The sequence below is a fragment of the Dermacentor silvarum genome, chromosome 1 (assembly GCF_013339745.2).
Source record: "Dermacentor silvarum isolate Dsil-2018 chromosome 1, BIME_Dsil_1.4, whole genome shotgun sequence".
Classification (NCBI taxonomy): domain Eukaryota; kingdom Metazoa; phylum Arthropoda; class Arachnida; order Ixodida; family Ixodidae; genus Dermacentor; species Dermacentor silvarum.
Genome location: NC_051154.1, coordinates 182,148,997 through 182,169,790, shown reverse-complemented (window position 1 = coordinate 182,169,790; position 20,794 = coordinate 182,148,997). Strand labels below are relative to the sequence as shown.

At 44.3% G+C, this 20,794-nt stretch overlaps 1 protein-coding gene across 2 annotated transcripts in view; it reads left to right on the top strand.

Moving 5' to 3' along the window:
* The window catches only part of LOC119436495 (bifunctional heparan sulfate N-deacetylase/N-sulfotransferase), an 83,620-nt gene that overhangs the window by 16,087 nt on the left and 46,739 nt on the right, over positions 1 to 20,794 (top strand). For both annotated transcript variants that reach the window (XM_037703355.2, XM_049658173.1), the window contains exons 4-9: positions 5,013 to 5,242; positions 10,818 to 11,021; positions 12,589 to 12,715; positions 12,805 to 12,920; positions 13,097 to 13,282; positions 18,992 to 19,120. In XM_037703355.2, coding sequence (XP_037559283.1) covers positions 5,013 to 5,242; positions 10,818 to 11,021; positions 12,589 to 12,715; positions 12,805 to 12,920; positions 13,097 to 13,282; positions 18,992 to 19,120 — 992 coding nt within the window. The remainder of the gene's footprint in view (positions 1 to 5,012; positions 5,243 to 10,817; positions 11,022 to 12,588; positions 12,716 to 12,804; positions 12,921 to 13,096; positions 13,283 to 18,991; positions 19,121 to 20,794) is intronic.

Genomic DNA, 20,794 nt, shown 5'->3' with positions numbered 1-20,794 from the left:
CGTATTCTTCCTGCTAGGCATGACTCTGCCTGTGAGGAGCACATTTTTCTAACGTAGTTCTTCGGCAAGCAGTGGTGACGTGTAGTAGTACCTGTCGGTACTTCAGCGAAAGCACACGAAAGCACGCGGTACGTTGCTTCAGCGAAAGCACACGAATACACAACCATTACCACTTCTTCCCTGCTTCTGTGCAATCAGCTGTTGGAAGTTCAACTAGTGTTTGCTAATGCACTGCATTCATGCTGCAAAATGTGGAGCAGTATAGGGAAGATGTGTGCTATAGTTGGCTGCAAAAATAGTGACTGGTATATTAAGGAATGGAATGAATCTGTGTAGCCAAGTTCACTGAATGCTGCTACACCACGATAGCCTGTGTCGCCGGCCCTTCGTGATGTGCGGCTTTTTCGAGGATAAAAAAAAGTTCACTCATCCACCAGTGTAGTATTGCTAACCTCAAAAAAAAAAAGAAGGAAGGGGGGATTTCAACCCCGGGAATGTCGGCAAGAGTGAGTACTGCTTGTTATGTTACACAGTGACAAAGGGATCGAGTAGCACCACTTCCCAGCATAGTAAGTTTCTGGCATTTTATCTACAGACATCCACCCCAACTTCCATGCAAACTTACGGCCCCTCTATTGCCAACGTATCAAGAATAACTGAATGGGTGCTCAATGTGCCGAAGCATGGGTAATGACTACACCGACAGCACACAAATGTTCGAACCTGAACGTTTTGCGATGGTCCACAGAGTAAGCAATTGACTATTGATAATATGCCTTTGCTAAAAGCTATTAAGTACAGAAATATCTACGTTCCAAGCCCCACCCCCCTCCTCCTCCTCCCCCTCTTGTGTGCAGCATGAACAAATCTATCTCTACTGAGCACACAATTATTAGGCAGAAAATGAACAATCGGAAAGCACACCACACTGAGGAACATTACTGCGCCAGAAACATGACAAGCAACTGCTTCAGAGTGTTTGCTAAATAAAACATGGACGGTAAAACACACTCATCCCGATTTAATTCATGAGCGGAAATTTTGGATGGCTTGGAATACATTTCTAGACCTGCTTTCAGTACAATCACCGTATATGCCGCTCGCGCCGTTTGGACAAGGCGTAAATAGCTCCGAAAGTGTTTACATGTCCTCTGAAGCTGTAGCCAAAGCTTCGTGTCGTCCACCCAGTCCCCGTCTACGATATCGGTTCTGCACCGAGCGTCATGCGCATCCATTTAAGCACGGAGGCAACGGAGGCAGCTGAGGCAATCAATGGACGCGTCACCACAGGATTAAATATGGCGATGCCCACGAGATCGCCATGAAAAGGGTCTATACTTCACCAAAGCTACGATGTGTGCCAAGTCACTGCCATGTGCTCTGCATGAACTGCATAATACGCAAAGAATATACAGTTAGACCTGGATATAACGAAATTGACAAATTCCCGAAAAACTTTGTTATAAAGAGGATTTCGTTATATGCAGGTTCGGCACGAAAATTCGAAAAGGAAACGCTTACCGTGTTAACTCGATTTTAACGCGCCCTCAATTGTAACGCGCACCCGTTTTCCGTTTTCGTCGAAGCACTCATCCTTGGAATGTCACACCAGGTACCGGATGCGTGGACGCGCACAAGCGCGATGCATCGGAAACGAAGAGCGAGCGTCACGATGGCGTCGACGCGTCGTATAGTGTTACAGTAGAACCCCGCTGTTAAGTTTCTGGGGGCTGCGTTTTCCCGGCTGTTCGTTTTCGGCCGGTCCCGGCACAGCTCCCATAGAACCCAATGCATTGGTAACCCCGCTGTTGCGTTGCAACTGTGGGACCGTTCCCGCATCATACGTTGCGAACTGCCACCCCGCGCCGGCCCGAGCGGCCATTTTGACTTTTCATGTCCCTTGGCTTGGTGGCTTGACGACGGCATTGGCCGCCCAAAGTGCCGGGGGCGACAACTATGACGTATTTTCGGTTTCCGCCAGCAAAACTATGGCCCTTGAGATCCGTATTTGCTATATAAAGATGGTGTCTATGACGCGTTGTGGCCCTAAAATTGGTTTTGGCTGATAGATATCCCGTATAAACTCCAAGGGCGATAACGCAGTCGCCGCGCGCCGTATGCTGTATGTGCGAGTAAAAATGTGCGAGGGGAGCCGACGACCGTGTCTAAATCTCGCGCGCGCAAGAAAAGCAGGGAGGAAGCGCGCCTTCTTCCGTTGCACTCGAGGCACCGGCGAGGGAGCGAGGGGGGAGGGATAGCAGGGCGGCGGCGCGCGGGCCGTATCTTAAAAGCGATCTGCGTTGGGGCAGAGTCTAGCGTAGGTGCGTCGGCGGCTCGTAGCTTTGTGCGTGCTGCGTGTTCTCGGCGCTCAGTTTGCGTTGAAGCGATAGACAACAGCACGAAGGTCACTTCGCTCGCTTCTCCATTGGCGCTTCCACACGCCGCCAGCGTTTGACAGCGCGTGTCTGCGCTCATCGAGTGTGATGTGTCACAGCGTGTACCAGCGCGTCGGGAACATCAACTGGAAAAGGAGAGAGTGCCGGCTTGGCGGGCTAGGCCAGCTGCAGCAAGCGGCAGGATCTGGTTTGAATGAATGAAGGGAGGGGGAAAGGTCACGCCCGCGGCGGCAAGATCGCCGGGTCAAGGGATGCAGGCCCGCCTCGCACATGCACGCACGCACACATGCGTTCGCTTCGCATTGCATTCCGTCGCGGCGGAGAAGGTGTTTCCGGTTGCTCCTCGCGCAAAAGTGACAAAAATTGCGGCGAAATCTCTAGGTTGTCGGAGGGGAAAATTCGTTATATCGAGGGGATCTCCCGCTGCCACTTCGTTACGTAGAGGTCGCAAATACATGTGCTTCTATGGAGTAATGGAGGGGAATAGAAAAACTTCGTTATATCCAGGAATTCGTTATATGGAGGTTCGTTATAAGCAGGTTTAACTGTAGTAGTGGTTCCATGCTTCGACATCGGCTATATAGCAGATACATAGATTTAGTGTAATCAAGCGCTACATAAATGCTTGTATATTTTATAATGTCCTAAATAACTGCTTGTAATATGTGAATTCCCAGTATTCCCAGTATATGTTGGAATTCCCACAAGACGGGGCATTTATCTTGGTGTTGCCACTAAGTTTGTGCTAGTGACTGACTTCACATCCCCTGGAATTGAAGCTTTTCCTACTTCTCCAGTGTTTAATAGGAAGGCTGGTGGGTCCGTGGTTCAATGACACTTGGTTTCTGGCTAAATAGGCCCATTAGAGGGGGGGGGGGGGTGGTGTCGCTATAGCCAACACTCAACCAGTTAGTCGGCACACTGCTAGCTGGCAATCAAGATAAAAATTTTATGCCTTATAAAGAAGGTATGCAGCCACGCCATCATTTACCCTACCCACAACCATATTTGCTGAACTCCAATTTCACAGTTTCAGTGGGACAAAACTTTGGTTGCAGTAGGGAGGCCATGTTTAGTGAAGCTTCTTTTGTAGTGTCTTACAGGTTTAGGTGCTGGGGTCGGTAGTGGTGCTGTGTCACGTTTCTCCATGTCTGTAAGGTCTTTTACTGTAGTCGAGGAAAGTTACAGGTCACATTCATTCACATTCACAGCAGAAATTTGCTGGGCAAGATGACGTGGGCAAGGACTACGCTACATCTCTGTGTGTTGCGTTGTTTCATCTTGACAGCTTACTTAAGCTTTGCTGACACAGATTCCCAATGTGTATGGGATTGGTATGATTTTTGGTTTGATAAGCTCTCGGTGAAAGCCGCCAACTTTATCAGGAGCATTTACTTTTGATCCGCTGTATTAGTCAAAAACAATCACTGGCAGGGTTTGTTGAGTAATGAGACGTGCAATATATCCGGCACCTTGTAGCTGCATCAGTAATAGAATGATTTCATTCCTGGTGTGTTCTGAGTGCCCATTTTATTCCCAATGTGTAATTTTCTTGCTTCTTGTGTTTGCTCAAAAGTTCTTCCTTTGTGTTTCCTAATTTGCTGTTCATGCCAAGATGTTGCCAAACCCCATCTTCTACTTCTTTTGATAGTCTATTGCACTCTTTCTGTCTTTCGTGGTCACAAAAATTGCTTTGTGATGAAATCAAGCCTGTCATGCCCAAATGTCTCATAAATGTGCTGTGTGTTGCATAAAAGCGTATTCCTTTGCGGCAGTGACCAGAATGTAATTTAGATTTTGCGGTGGTACTGCTGTTGCCTAAACTTGTTCGCTTATTTAGTATAGAGGCCCTTGACATTTTTATTGTTACTGAGTGTCAAGCCAGGCCTGTGCTGGCAACTTAAGTGCTGTCTCAAAGCCTTACATGCACTCGCTCCGGTCATGTTGGGACCAAACTAGACTTTTTGGAATGAACTGTACATAGTACTACCAGTTATACTTTCTTCACCATGCCATCCTGTTCATGTGCGTGATATTGATAATATTGTACATTTTTGTCAACATATTTTCATAAATTTGCAGATGCCAAAGCATGCCTTATGTGAATTAATATTCGTTTTTCATTTAAAAGTGAATGTCTGTTGCTGGACTGTAATGTAAGTGGTAGGCTCATCACTTGTCTCACTTATGGAGACTAGGAAATAATAGGTCTGCACATTAGAAATTAGCAGTTAATGTTTGAGCCCATTTGATTGGAGATATCTGATGGGATGAATAATATACAGAAGATACCAAAAAGCTACTAGGCTGACCTGCCGTAGTGGCTATGGCGTTGCATTGCTAAGCTTGAGGGCACTACGTCAAATCCCTGCTCAGGGATACCCACCATGCTCCGCATTCTAGTTTGCATAGCGATATCCTAGCTGCAAGATGGCACTTATTCAAGTCAGCAGGTGGAATGCTGGTGTGGTAGCCTTTGCGATACCACATTTATCTTTTTTTAATTGTCTCTTTAGCTTTACTTGTAGATTTAGTGATTAAAGAATACTTCATATGCTTTGCATTGCATACTTATCACATGTAATTGGTGTCATCTTCCTCCTCTCTTTTGAACAGGTCTTCCTTTGTACATGCACACAAACATGGCCCTGAAAGACTACCAGCTGAACCCTTTGTCATCAATTTTGAGAATTGCTCGGGCTGGAGAAACATTTTCTGGCAACTTACCTGGTGAAGATTGGACGGTGTTTCAGCCCAACCATTCTACTTTTGTTCCCTTGGCACAGGCCAGGTCACAGCATGATGATATTGCTGATGGCAATGGGCCACATACCACTGTTGTACAGGTAATTGTTTTTTTTTTGCTATTTTTGTCCTATGAAAATGCCCTAATGACATGGTAATTACTATTTGCACAAAGGCAGCAAAGGTGGCCGTACTTGTTTATAATATTTTTGTTGTTTTTTGTAGTTAGTCAGTACCTCTGAAGAAATGTGCCTTTACTAAGGGACAAAAATAATATCGCAGTTCATTATATGCAATTCTCTTTGTTACTATACAGCACAAGCTCAATTATCCTACGCGTCAGGGTTGCAGAAAATATGTACAGTTGCATTTAATATGAGTGTCAACACGGTGCCCATGGTAAAAGGGGCTCCAAAACTGCATGGCAGTGCTGATATACGAAAAATTGGTTTAAAAGATACTAGTAGTTGGAACAGTATTTATTTATTCGATTTTTCAAATGCCAGCATCGCCGTGCAGTTTTGGAGCCCTTTTGACTATGGGCACCATGTTTCAGCTCATATTAAATGCAACTGTACATTCATACACTCTGGTAACTAATAAAACAGTTCTACTGTGCAAACCAAAGGTCTATTGTTGTATCTTTTTTACTTGTAGTCTAGACACTTTGTTCAGTCGTTTTTGGTCTTTTGTTCACTGAAGTCAGTATTTGGCAGTGCCGTCAGTAATAACTGGTGTTTCTGTTTAGTTGGGATCAACATTTAAAATATGATTCACTACTTTTTTTTTCTGTCTTGTCTGTCACAGGAGCTGCTTTGCTCATGGGTACACCTAATGCAGATGTTTTCATATTCCATTCTTGGATGACATGCATTCACCATACCTTAATGGTGTACAGTAATCCAGTAATGTGTACAGTAAAATTTAAAGACAGTAATCCCCCCCCCCACTGTAATGCCTATTGAAGTCACTGTGGGTACTCTGGTAAATAAAATAAAAATATGATACAAGCCCAGTAAAAAAAAGTGAAGAGCCGTTAAAGCTGAAAGGTTATCTATGGAAATGCATCTCAGCCACTATTGGCCGTGAGGTCGAGCAAAGTCGCCGCCTGGTGGGCACTGGCTGAACCATGGATAGTGTGGATTGCGACGTGTATCATCTGCTTCTTCTTCTTCTTTCTGGGGTTTTACGTGCCAAAACCAGTTCTGATTATGAGGCACGCCGTAGTGGAGGGCTCCGGATTAATTTTGGCCACCTGGGGTTCTTTAACGTGCACTACAACGCAAGCACACGGGCATATATAATCTGCTGGGCACTCCATGTTTATATGTGTTCATGTGCATGTACACCCGGCCACAAAATATTACGGACCATGTAATCTGAGAAGAAGCTGAATATCTCCGTAGCCTCACAACGCAGCCTGGTATTAGCATTTCGGGCCTCGAATTGAATATGCTAACATAGTCGTATACAGTTTTACTGGCTACTGTTACATGCTGCTCGGGAATTGAACGTTATCCGAGATCCAATGGTTTGTAAACTATTGTGGCCGGGTGTACGGCGTGAATATCTTTAAAGACCATTTCTTTCGTGGTTGTAGCAAAGTGACAACTGCTGCTCTGCATTTTTTTACAATGTGCAATATCATTTAGGCTTGTGCTGCCATCTTTGTGTTGTAGTGGGATCAGTGACTGCCTGTGTCCAGCGCGCAATGTATGATTGTCGCGCCCTCTGCTCGCCATAATCATATAAATTTTATTACCACTTCGTGTTTCAAGTACATAAAAAAAAGCGTTTTACCTCGTTTTAAACAAAGAAGTGGTAGCAGCGAGACGCGAATGCCGCATTTCAATGATTTGTCACAATGTGTTGATCACTCCGCAATCTCTGTGATACCACGAAACATGAACGGGGTGGCGTAACATCACTCAGTAGTAGAAAAAAGAATCGCAAGCATGCACTCATATCATTTCGCATCATACACTTTATAATATGATAACAGCATTATAATATTTGCAGTAATTCCATGACCCTCGCATAGGGGTTACGCAACCAGAAGGGGTCAATTAACCCTTTGAGGGTCGATTTTTTTCGCCAAATGCAACAACCCAGAGTCGAATTCTTTTATTGCAGATTTAAAATGTTCAGACTGACCTATTTGAAAAAACATTTACCGCAATTTTTTTTAGAGTGACCATAAAGTAAAAAAAAAAAAATAGGTACACATGCATTGTTTATTCATGAATACAGATGGGCTTCCATAAATACTTGTAATAAGAATAAAAACATAGATACAGTGAAATAGATATACAGTGGAACCTCGTTGATACAATGTTTACAGGAACCAGAAAATAAAGTGTATCATCCAACGTATTATCGAACCAAATCGTGTTATCGGGAAAAGAAAAAAAAATGTATCATCGTGAAAAACGTATTATGCAGAATCGTATCAGCGAGGTTCCACTGTATCAAGGAGATATTCTGATTCAGCACTTAGGTAGTAGACTAGTTGTTCACATCGAAGGAATCGCCGCTTGACTCACAGCAGAGCAACTAGCTCGCACGCCTATAGCATAATCGAATTGTGTATGTGAGCGCATGCAAGAGAAATCTATGGTTGTACACCCATAAAAAAAAACAAGCGAGTCAGAGACTTGCAGTAACCTTTCATTCCATCACCAATGATGAGCAATCAGTTTTTGCCAGCCGACTCTCAAGAAAAGAAATGCAGGCATGGCAGCATCACTTGTGTACGGTGGCATCATTTTTATATACCAGTGCCTGCCTATGACCAGATGTAATCGCACTGATGAGCAAGCATCTAACGGTGACCCTTTGAGATTAGCAACCAGATAGACATCAGTTTTTATAAATGCAACGAACGGAAACAGCCCGCAAGACAAAACCAAAACTAACTGCTACGTGCAATTGCATGCACGGTTGCGCTAGCCGTCCCTGAAACGCTCGCGTAAAGAAGCCGTGGAATGAAACCCAAGAGACTACAGAGCAAAAAAGAATTGCTTGTATCCACACAGGGTGGCAGCACTTATTGGGCAACAAAGGGTTGAAAAATTGGCGCATTTTTCAAACATATAGACGGCGCCGTAAATTTACGACATCGACCATTTGGGACTTGTTTGCAGTGCCGTATATTTATGGCATTGGCTCTCTCAAAGGGTTAATATGTGGTTCTGATGCCACTGCGGTGAATTAATTCTGTCTCGCAAATAAAATTGTGGGCTTTTGTACTGTGGTTCGCTGCTGCATATAGGGCATTATATGAGGATCATGTATGAAATGGCCGTTTCTAAATGCAGGTCATCATAAAACTGAGTTGAAAGGTGGCTGTTATAATTTCTTTTCGCTCTTCACTGTGACGTTGCTAGCTTGACTTAATTATATAATTATATAATTATATTAGCTCCTCAAATATTTACAACTTTGTCGTATCGCTGTCATGTGTGTAAGCATGCAAGGACTATAAAAACAATCTTGTTGGAAGGAACCTGATTATCCTACTAGTGTACTGTCACTCACAGTGGCCTAGCTTGTCTCATTGAACTCATTAACTGTTACCATTTCACAGCGAACAAAAAGAAAAAAAGAAACTGAGATGTACGCGTGCAATTGATGTAGAGTGCCCATTAACTTGCTACTTTAACTTCATTGTACAGGAATACAGACTTTTTGAAACCAGTGCAAGATTCACAGAGAATGAAGTAATAATTTATTTGCACAGCAATATTAACAGAATAGGCGAAACACAAAAATCCACAAGAAAGTGCTGAAAACGAGACTGTGTGGCTAAGTGCCAGTCCACGGCTGAATGACAGTTTACGCTTCTTTCGAGTAAATAGGAACATTCTGGGCATTTCGTGCAGTAATGTGCAATTAGGCGGCAATATAAGATCAGTTCAGTACAGTCAGCGCTTTTCATTACAAGAATATTGGGCCAAACAGTTCACAGTGGTACACTTCCGTGTACAATTCAATGTATGCTGTTGACCGCCTTATCCATACTAACGCGGCGATGGTGCTGGCACCTGTAGTTGATCTCGTGGTGAATATTGTTGGCAATGGCAAAAAAGGACACTGCTTCAATAGTTGCATTTGGGTTCTGCTTAATGTGTGCAGATCATTGCTTTCTTTTTTATTCTAAGAAGGAATGTATCCCAATGAGATTATTGTGCCACGACTGCTGTGACATTTTCCCAACATATGTCACATGTAGAAGACGAGGCATTTATTTTAACATGAGGACTGTATACAGTATAGACCACTTATAATGTAACCGCTTATAGTGCAGGACTGGATATAATACGGTCTTTTTCAGACTCCCGTTAATTTTCCCATAGCACTCTATGTATACGTGTATCGCTTATAGTGAAGTTGCAGGACACGAAATACCAGTTACAGTGCGACTGCCTGGAAGTTCGGCAGTCAACCTAGACTGCAAACGCTCCCCTCAAGCCACAAATACCTTATTTACTCGAATCCAATGCACACTTTTTTCCGATAAAGCAGGTCCAAAAATTGCGTGCGTGTTAGAGTCGAGTACGACCCTAAATCTGTGTTACCATATAGCCGTCGGCATTTAAAATGGCCACCTCGCACGCGCGTCGAGCCTAGCTACTCTCGAGCCTAGCTACCGTAGCTTCCTCCGTGTGCTGCAGTACACGTGCTTAGGCAATAGTCTACCAGTCTGTCTTCACGTTCTCTGCGTCTGCTCTATCAGCATAAAGTACCAAGTTCATCATGATGCCGCATTTAAAAGAAAAGTGATCATGTGTGCGGAGACGACGGAAATCGGGCCGCATCGCGGGCGTTCGGAGAATCCAAAACTTGCGTTCGGTACTGGCGCAAACAGAAAGGAGAGGATTTTTGCCAGCAAAGCAATGCGGAACGGTTTCAGTGGACCGAAGGAGGACGTAATCTGCGACAATTCACTTCGGCGTTACGATTGCTTTGGTCCTATCTTGAAAGCAATCTGCGACGGGGAAAGTCTGCCGCGCGCCGTGTTTTCGCCGCTTATAGGTCGCATTGAAGCGAGAGGCATGATAGCACGAAGGTCAATTCGCTCGCCGCGCTTCGTCAGTTGAGCGTTTTGACAGTTCGTTTCCACGGCCAATGAGCGAGATGTGTTCATGTTTGCTTGTGTGCACGTGATACCGTGCTTTTTAATTTATTTAGTAAGCGAATACGGAACCTAGAGCACGGTAACAGCGACGGCAGAAATGCACCTAGAGTGTCCATTATCAGAATAAAACAGTTGTTTTGGTTATAGTGCGGTACCGCTTATAGTGCAGATATTCGCGACTCCGGCGACTTACGTTATATGCAGTCTACACTGTACTAGAATTCATATTAACTATGATCTCTGTGATGTCATTATGTCCTTAGTGTGCAATAAATGAAGCGAATGAACTGGTTGGGGTATCCAACTTGCATTTCAGCATTCAGATCATGCATTGTGCAAAATAATGTTGTCTTCAAAGTGCACTTCTTAGAAGTTTATTTAATGTTTAATATCTTTGCACTACTTTTACTTCTAGTATTGGTAGACATCCTAAAAATAGCTCTCATTGTTTTTAAAGTTTCCTTGTAACACGTTGGGAACAAATGCCTTGAAATATGTTTCATCAAGTGCTTACATTTTTTCTTCACTTTGCTTTTCAGGACATAGGGAGATTCGATGGCATCCAGAGGGTTATTTTTGGAAATGGCTTTGGCTTCTGGTTGCACAAATTGCTATTCTTGGATTCAATTTCCTTTCTCTCACATGGCAAGCTGAGTCTGCCCCTGCAGCGCTACCTTCTCATAGACATCGATGACATCTTCGTGGCTGAACGGGGCAGTCGCATGATGACCCATGATGTGCAGGTTAATTCCTCTTTTCTGTTTTTAGCATTACCTAGTTGTCAATTATTTTGCCATCAAAGAGCTCCAGGCTGACATTATTGCTTGATGATGTGGTAGTGCTTCAATTTAGATTTAGAAGTATATTTTTTTCTTTGGCTAACAGAAGCACTGGCAAATTCACTAAAGATTAGGCACCCTAATGCTATCATTGACTGGTCATATCTTGACAGGGGACACTACTACAATCCGTGTCTTATGGCTATTTAGACAGTTGGTGCCAGTAAAACGTAGTAATGGAGCATGAGCTGCATGTTCCTTGTTTTGCTTTCATCAGGGACTCCCTGTACTTGGTGGCTGAAGCACAAATATCAGCCCAATTATACTGCAGGACAGCAACATCTCCTGGAGATCTCCCTGTCCTGTGCATGGATTAAAGACTAAATGGGAATAGATATTGTAGTTAAGAGTAAGTGGAAGCTGTGGATGTGGGCAGGTCATGTGATGGAAAGAATGGGTTACTGGCTGTCTATGAGAGCAACAGAATGGGTGTGAAGAGCAAGGGGAACAGCTGAGGGCAGCAGAGAATGGGATTAGGTATCTTGCCAGTAAAGGCAGGTTCAGGTCATGCAGGATGGGTTGAAATGAAACGTAGTGGTAATAGATAGCAGGATATCAGTGTTCCTGTTAAAAAAAAAAAAAAAGTACTTTCTCTGCACACATACCTGCCAAGCTTTATGATTTTATTATTAAATTCCAGATTTTTAGCACTTGTTTATAATTGCTATATATGACACCGGTCATTTTGTCTTTCTTCACTTGCATCCAATTTAAGATACAGCCTATTTGAATATAGTATAATTAACCTCATGGTTGCCAATTGTAGCACATTTGTTTCTATGTTGGTTAACATAGAATGTAACTTGTAGCACATTTATTTCTATGTTAGTTAACATAGAATGTAACTTTGTTTCCCTGATCGTTGTTTTTCCGAGTACACCTTGTGCGTTGTTGCTATGTTTCAGTGACAGGATGTCGGAAAAGTAATTTCAAGTGTTTATTCTTTGTTGCTCTGTGCAAATCTTGTGGAATGTGAAGTCCTGAAGGGGACAGAGGTATACATGTTTTGTAGTGTGGACCACTGTGATTTGAAAGGTTTTTTACACTAGTTGACATAACATCTTGTTGCATTTCAATACAAAGAAACACAAGAATTGGTCCAATGTTGTTGCCAGCAGTGAAAAAACTTGATGAAATATCATTTCTATTTCTCTTTAGTAGGCCATTCCAGAGTTAGAATTTTAACCTGTTCATGGCATTTTTTGAAAAAACGAAATAGCAGTTTTTTTTTGTATTTTTTTTTTTTTTTGCTAAAAAAAGAATGAAGGGAGACATTACCAGTATTAAAGCAGATTTTGGTATGTTTCAGCTGTTTACTATTTCAGTATCGAAATTTCGGTAGTTTTCTAGCTTTGATCTTAATAATTTTACCAATTCAAGGTTCGCATGTCTGGCTGCTTTTCTTGCTTCTGTAGTTCTTTGCAACTTGCTTGTCTCTGCACAGTGTTTAACATGTTTGAAAATCTCTTAGGCACTGCTGGATGCACAGCAACAGTTCCGGAAATTAATTCATGGCTTCCGCTTCAATCTTGGCTTTTCTGGCAAATTTTACCACCGTGGTTCACACGAGGAAAATAAAGGAGATGACATGCTACTCTGTGAGTTGCAGGTTCCCTTTGTTGACATTGAGTCCCTTTATTTCAAGCAGGACTGATTTGTAACGTTGATTGTTCTACTTTTACCCTAGCTCATGCCCATGAATTCTGGTGGTTTTGTCACATGTGGAGCCATAGCCAGCCTCATCTTTATGACAATGTGACGCTACTAGAGACTGAAATGAGGCTCAATCGAGAGTTTGCCAAGGTAAAATGGTGGTGCTTATCCATTGCTAAGGTTTTATATGGAAAACGTAATTGCTTGTGCATAGATCCTAATTCTTGCATGAAGGCATGCTTTTAAGATTATAATTTATGACTGTGCAGTGTGCTGCAGTTTGAAATAATGTCGAATAAAGTACCGCTTCCCTATGTTGTTGACAGAAGCACCGTATCCAGACAGACTCTGGCTATTCAGTAGCACCTCATCATTCCGGTGTGTACCCTGTTCATGAGCCCTTATACGATGCCTGGAAGAAGGTCTGGAACATACGTGTAACCAGCACGGAAGAGTACCCACACCTTAGGCCAGCTAGGCTGCGCCGGGGATTCGTCCACCGTAACATAATGGTGAGTTGGCTGACACTGTCCGCTGTCTAGCTTGATTATGAAGGAGCATGCATTATATTCATTTCAGTTTGGCGTCATTTGAAATTAGAACAGAGACTGCCTATGAGTCTTGTTGTTGCATTATTTTGCAGCTTATGTTTTCCAGTCTTTTGGATACATTGAAGTTAGAATCGTACTGAACGTGAATATTTAATATTGAGACACTGATGTGCAGTAAGTCTTCATGACAAAATTGCTGCAGTAAGCTTTTCATGGCTCTAACTGCAGTGCATGCATTTTAGACAGGATTATTTTTAGTTTTGTGTGCCAGACTGTATGGTGTGCAAAGCAGGAAGTCTGCATGGTACATTTCTGCACACCACTACCTCGCCTGCAATGAAAAAAAGGAAGAAAAAAAAATTGTTTTTCTTCTGCCATGGTGTGCTGTGTGCTTTAGTGCTGCAGCCAGACACCAAGACAAGCCACGCCGTGCGAAGTGTAGAGTTTCTTACTAAAATTACTGTGGCACTGTGACCATTCAGCTACTATGGGAATGATGGTTTCTTTGTGATTCTTGTGGCTTCATTTACTATGCTTCATCTGCCTTTATGGGTCTAAATTTTCAAGAAATATATTGCTTTTCTAAGCATAAAAGGTGACATGACTACTGTACATACATGCATAATCACTGCCGATTGTTGCATTTCTAATACAGTATTTTCTTTAAAAAAATATATTTGCAAGGTCACAAAACTGTATGAAGCCGGCAGGACGAAGTTTAAGCCGATCCATGTAGTAACCATCATTCCCATGCTGGCTGAACCATCATGCTTGCAGCTGCCATAAGCACTAGCGCCAGTGTTCTCTCTAGTGATTTTTGTAGGAAACTCAATGGTAGCAAGAGCATCTCTAAAAAGTTTGTGTCCATAAACATTGGCTGGCACAATCTGTGCAGGTCTATGAGCACTGGTTAATGAGCATATAGTAATTTCACAATGTCAGAATGTTCACCTAACAGTTGATCATCATTTTTACCAGTAATTTAAAGCAAGTTCCTATTTTTAAAAAACGAAGACTGATGTGTTTTTAGTTGTCAGGATTTATAAGTCTTTCTTATTGAATTACATGCTATATCAAACTTGCAGGCTCTTTTTTGTTATATATACAGTTAAACCTGCTTATAACGAACCTCCATATAACGAATTCCTGGATATAACGAAGCTTTTCGATTCCCCGCCGTTACTCCATAGAAGAACATGTATTTGAGACCTCTACGTAACGAAGTGGCAGCGGGAGACCTCCTCGATATAACGAATTTTCCCCTCCGACCACCTAGAGATTTCGCCCCAAATTTTGTCATTTTTGCGCGAGCAGCAACCGGAAGCACCTTCTCCGCCGCGATGGAATGCGAAACGAGCGCACATGTGCGTGCGTGTGCGAGGCGGCCCTGCATCTCTCGACCCGGCGATCTTGCCGCCGTGGGCGTGACCTTTCCCCCTCCCTTCATTCAAATCTGATTCTGCCGCTTGCTGCAGCTGGCCTAGCCCGCCAAGCCGGCGCTCTCTCCTTTTCCAGCTGATGTTGCCGACGCACTGGTACACGCTGTGGCACATCAGACTCGATGAGCGCGCGCGCTGTCAAACGCTGGCGGCGTGTGGAAGCGCCGCTGGAGAAGCGAGTGAAGTGACCTTCGTGCTATTGTCTATCGCTTCAATGCAAACTGAGCGCCGAGAACACACAGCACGCAGAAAGCTACGAGCCGCCGACGCACCTACACTGCTAGACTCTGCCCCAACGCAGATCGCCTTCAAGATACGGCCTGCGCGACCGCGCGCCGCCCCGCTATCCCTTCCCCCTCGCTCCCTCGCCGGTGCCTCAAGCGCAACGGAAGAAGGCGCGCTTCCTCCCTGCTTTTCTTGCGCGCGAGAGATTTAGACGCGGTCGTCGGCTCCCCTTGCACGTTTTCACTCGCACATACAGCATACGGTGCGCGGCGACTGCGTTATCGCCCTTAGACTTTAGGGTACGGCCACGCTAGCGGCAAAAACACGCAGCAAAAACGCGCAGCAACGCGTCATGCCGCACGCGGCAAAAGTGGCAGGAATTGGGGGTCTTGCGGCGTGCCGCGCGAAATGGGTTCTGCGGCAAATGCCGCGTGCCGTGAGATGAAGAACCAATCAAGGAGCGACGAGGGTGACGTCACGGAGCCATCACAACCGGAACGCCGCCGGTCCGCGCCGGCTTTTCAATCGACGATCGTCGTCTCTCGCATGAAACAACGAGCACTCGCGGTGTTGCTCGTGCGTTTGAAGAGCGCGGGAGATCTTATCACGCTGCCGCGCGGCGAGACGCGCGTGCCACGGTGGCCTCGCGGCAAGGCGCTGACGCGCGGTGCCGCTCGCTGCATGACGCGCGCGTTTTTTGCCGCTAGCGTGGCCGTACCCTTATATACGGAATATCTATGAGCCAAAACCTATTTTAGGGCCACAACGCGTCATGGACACCATCTTTATATAGCAAATACGGATCTCAAGGGCCATACTTTTGCTGGTGGAAACCGAAAATACGTCATAGTTGTCGCTCCCGGCACTTTGGGCGGCCAATGCCATCGTCAAGCCACCAAGCCAAGCGACATGAAAAGTCAAAATGGCCGCTCGGGCCGGCGCGGGGTGGCAGTTCGCAACGTATGATGCGGGAATGGTTCCATAGTTGCGACGCAACAGCGGGGTTACCAATGCATTGTGTTGTATGGGAGCTGTGTCGGGATCGGTCGAAAACGACATGTAACAGCCGGGAAAACGCAGCCCCCGGGAACGTAACAGCGAGGTTCTATTGTAACACTATACGACGCTACGACGCCATCGTGACGCTCGCTCTTCGTTTCCGATGCCTCGCGCTTGTGCGAAACGACACACGTCCACGCATCCGATACCTAGTGTGACATTCCGACGATGAGTGCTTCGACGAAAACGGAAAACGGGTGTGCGTTACAATTGAGGGCGCGTTAGAATCGAGTAAATACGGTAAACGTTTATTTTTCGAATTTTCGTGCCGAACCTGCATCTAACAAAATCCTCTTTATAACGGAGTTTTTCGGGAATTTGTCAATTTCGTTATATCCAGGTTTAACTGTATATCAATGGATTTGACTGTGCATACTTTCATTCTCATATCATCCTCTCACATTGGAAAGTCTAGAATAAGTGAAGTAATTGCTTTTTCAAAATTAAGTGTCCGGAATGTGTCCGGAATTAAGTGGACGGCTTGTTAACCGCACATCTTGCTTAACCTGCTTGCCAATGGATGACGCTGTGGGCAGTGTGCATCTACAGCTGCTTGCAAGCTGCAGGCCATGTACAATCAGAATCTGCAGTGACACCTGCTTTAGAAGCGTGCGCAAGGAATATGCTTTCGATGAATGCAGTGCACATTGTCTGCATGCAATTAGAGGAGCTACTCGGAGAAAACTGAGCTTTACGCAGAGTGTCACTATTGTTTAGAGTTTTCCTGGAATTCTACATGGGCTTCTGAAGTTCTCATAAAGTTTTTCAGGGGTACCTGTTAATGTTAAGCGGGAGTATTTAACCCTCTATGGCGCGCCGTTATTGCTTGGCAACATACCGCATTCTACCCAGGCTCCGAGACCCACAAGCTAGTATGATTTTACTAATGCTGAGTGGCTGTTTGGTAACGTCCCTATTTCAGGTTCCTAGTTAGGCTTTGTCCTCGAGGGAGCAACACCTGCGAGTTTTGCATGAAGGCGGTAGCACGCGAGTTCATCGCCGACTTTTTCAAGTTTTCTTTTGTTAACGGTTTTTATGCCTGTCCTAGCTGCATGAACACTAAAATTATTTTCATAAGGAGCAATAAAGGATGGACATACGATCCTTACTTGAAAGACTTGGCATTTATTATGAACGTGATGCATTACAATTCGTCTTCATGGCTGTATGATAACATGGCGCGATAGTGCATACTTTTGGTCTTCTTTTGTCAGAGGTCGTAAGTTTCCTACATATTGTGTTTTTGGCTGTCTCTTAGCCACAGGCATTCTGTAAAGTCATACATGATGGCAGCAGTCAGAAATACAGGCACAAACTTTTTTAAAAGCATAGTGTCTTGCACAAAAACAAGGCACTCGCATTTACATTTGTGATTGCTTGGTAACATGAAGTGTTAGTGGTTTAGCGTTCAGACTTTTTCCTAAAATGTTCCAATTTGGCCCACTCTTCTCTGAATAAACTGAGTCCAAACTTTGTAATATGTTAAGCATTCTCTGGGAACTTGCCCCGATTTTGCTCGACTTTCTAATTGATTTTGTGGGCCAACCCCGAAGATAGTGCAGTATAACACAGTCTCTAACACAGACCCGAAAGCGGGAGACAACTGGTACTACTTTGAGTGCTATTTCCTCAAGGACAAGTTCGGGCCCTGTGCAGTGTCTGCATGCTCAATGAATAAATCATCTAACCATCATACTCCATCCCTAAAACCCATAACATCACCCATAACACATACGTTTAAAAACAAGCATAATACGTTTTTTAGGATAATAAGTTTTTTTCTTTTCCCGATAATGCAATTTAGTTGTTGTACGCTTTATTTTTCGGTTCCCGTGAAGATTGTATCAACGAGATTCCACTGTTTGATAGCAACTGGGATTGGTTCTTCATAAATTTTTATATAGTTGAATGCATGAGTTTGGTATAAACAGCCATCAGTAGCTGTTCAGGGCATACCATATTTACAGGATTTTACACGCCCACGAATATAACGCACGCCCAATTTTCGGGCGCTCATAGTAAGAAAATAAAAGTGCACCTGAATGTAACATGCGCCGGAATGTGACATGCACCTCAATTTAATACGGCACCAATTTCTAAAAGAAAAATATAGCATGTCCTCACATTCGCAGTAAGAAAAAACGAGATGAGCAGAATTTACCTTCACAGTAGGGAAACTTCTTTCTTCAAATATGCTTTCATAATAAAAGCAGTGAGTCGTCATCGAAATTTGCATTTCATTGGCCATATATACCAAGTACACAAGGCGGTATTCTTGAGTGATCACTTTTAAAAGTACTATCACTTTCATGAGCAAAGGAGTGGCTATAACGTTCACAAGATTTTACGTGACTCTGCATTGAACTTCTCAAAATATGTGGCCGAGAACGTTCCTGGCACTCTGTGCAGATAGTCAGCTTGGCTCAGCGCCAGCAACATTGGTGGCCGTGAACACCAATGGCGACGTTTAGCTGCGGCACCAAGTGCCTATTTATATCAGAGGCTCCGGCAACAGTCACCAACGCCGCACGTATTTTGTGCGAACGCGAGCAAAACGCCGACAACAGTTCTGCGTGTTGCCGGTGCTGCTGCATGTCCAAGTTTATACAGCTGATAAAGCTACTATCATTACTCCGTATAGCTCTCTAGAAATTTGCTATCGCAATTGATGCTTAACCTTTTCAGGTGAAACTGCGACAACTTTTTTCAATTAGTGACTAATGCTAAGGGCCACTGTAGCCTTCTGCATGGCGCCAGAGCTAGAGCAGATTTCAGGATTAAAATGCTTAAGTTTATTGAGATCGAATAGTGGTTCTGTGTGCTATTTGCTTACGCATAGACAGTATATGACAAATTCTGTCGCTCATTTTGTGCTGGTTGACCCCCCCTCCCCTGTTTTTTTCTCCTTTGCACCGTGGCAAATTTGTTTGTGTGCTTGAACTTACAGGTACTGCCAAGACAGACATGTGGCCTTTATACTCATACCATCTTCCTTGAGCGATATCCAGGTGGCAGAGAAAAATTGGACAGAAGCATTCATGGCGGTGATCTGTTCTACTTGTTTGTTTACAATCCGGTAAGAAACAGAACTATATATATATATGTTACTGTTGGAAATGACACTTTCTGGGGAATGTAGCTGCATTTCTTACTAAACAGCTTCTCTCTGAGAATGCACATTGCCTCGAAAATGGCTTGTGCAGTCTTTTTTTTTTATGCTATAGCATACACTGCTTATAACGTAAGTCGCTGGAGTCGCGAATATCCACACTATGAGCAGTACCACACTATAACCAAAACAAGATTTTTCAAAGGCTGCACATGTGCAAAACATGCCCCAGTAGACGCGTGTGTCCTAGAATCGAATCATGCGACCGGGATGTTTCCATTCGTTGAAAGTTTAATGACCCAGGACGGACCTGCGGTCTTAGTATGAAGCAGACAAAGTAAAAAAAAAAAAAAAAAAATGAGTCATTCCACTCTGTGAAGGTGGATGACCAGCGAAGCTGTTTAACACGTAGGTGCATTGCTTCTCGGGAGTCCGGACTATATGCGGCCTCCCCATTATGACGATAGATGAGAAGCGAAATTTAAAATGGTGAACGGCAACTTGTCTTTCTGATTTTTTATATACATTCATGTGGACGACGGGATCGGCGCCCCGAGGAGCCAGAGATGGCACCGCCAACATGGGAGAGCAGAAGAAAAGGAAACTAGATACGCAAGCGCTTGGAATGCTGACAAAGAAAGGGCAGGGCAAACGTAGACATGGCCACCGCTGATCGCATAGCGGCAAATTTTGAAAAATTTTAATTGTCTACCTGGGAGTTGCCTATTAATAACTAATCTACTCAAAATGCATATCCGAGGGACACCGATGAGCCAGCTATGGAAGAAGATGACGAACACGCGAGCAGTGGCATGATCGCGTTTGGGCGGGAACTGAGTTTTTGCACATGCAGAACAAAAATGGCACCCTAGCCATAAACTGCTTCGCTGTAAAAAAACAAAAACAGAGGAAAAAGTTACCCACTAATTTTTCAGACATGCTCTATTATTCGAAATTCCCACGCACCGCCACCAACTTCACAGAACTAATGTATAACGACGAGCGAAATTTTGTACGGCGTACAGTGTTTCGTTCAATTTCTTGGACTGATCCGCGTGCGCGCGATGTTGAAAGCATGGCGATCGTGAACCAAGTTGCCGCCATTAAAATGTTGCCCATGTCACCCGTGCCCTCACTTTCGTTATTGAGGTGGTTCCTCCACTTTCCAAGTGCCGTACAGCCACTGCGACGAGTTTCATTGAATCACACCAAACCACAACTTTCGCCACTCCTGACAAGGAGTGCTGATTAGGACTGGCTGGCGGGGTTGTCAGGCAGCACGCCGTCGCGGGAAGCTCGCCCTTGATATCTACCTCGCACGTGCGCGGGCTGAGCCAACAGCAGCGCGGTTGAAGTGGAGTTTGGTTTCTCGAGCAATCAGCCACAGCAACTACAGTCGAACCTCGATATATCGAACACGGATATATCGAATTATTGCCTATATCGAACGGTTCCTATATCACGCGGGAAATCGCATGCATTTTTAATTTTTTATTTCGAACGATGTTTGACGCATAATGGATATATCGAACTCGGCCACCCCAGACCGCCCGCGCTCCGTTGACAGCGGCGAGCTTTCCCGCAACACTTTCGAAACTAGCGGCAGCGCGGTGGGCGTTTACGACCACTGCACACATCGAT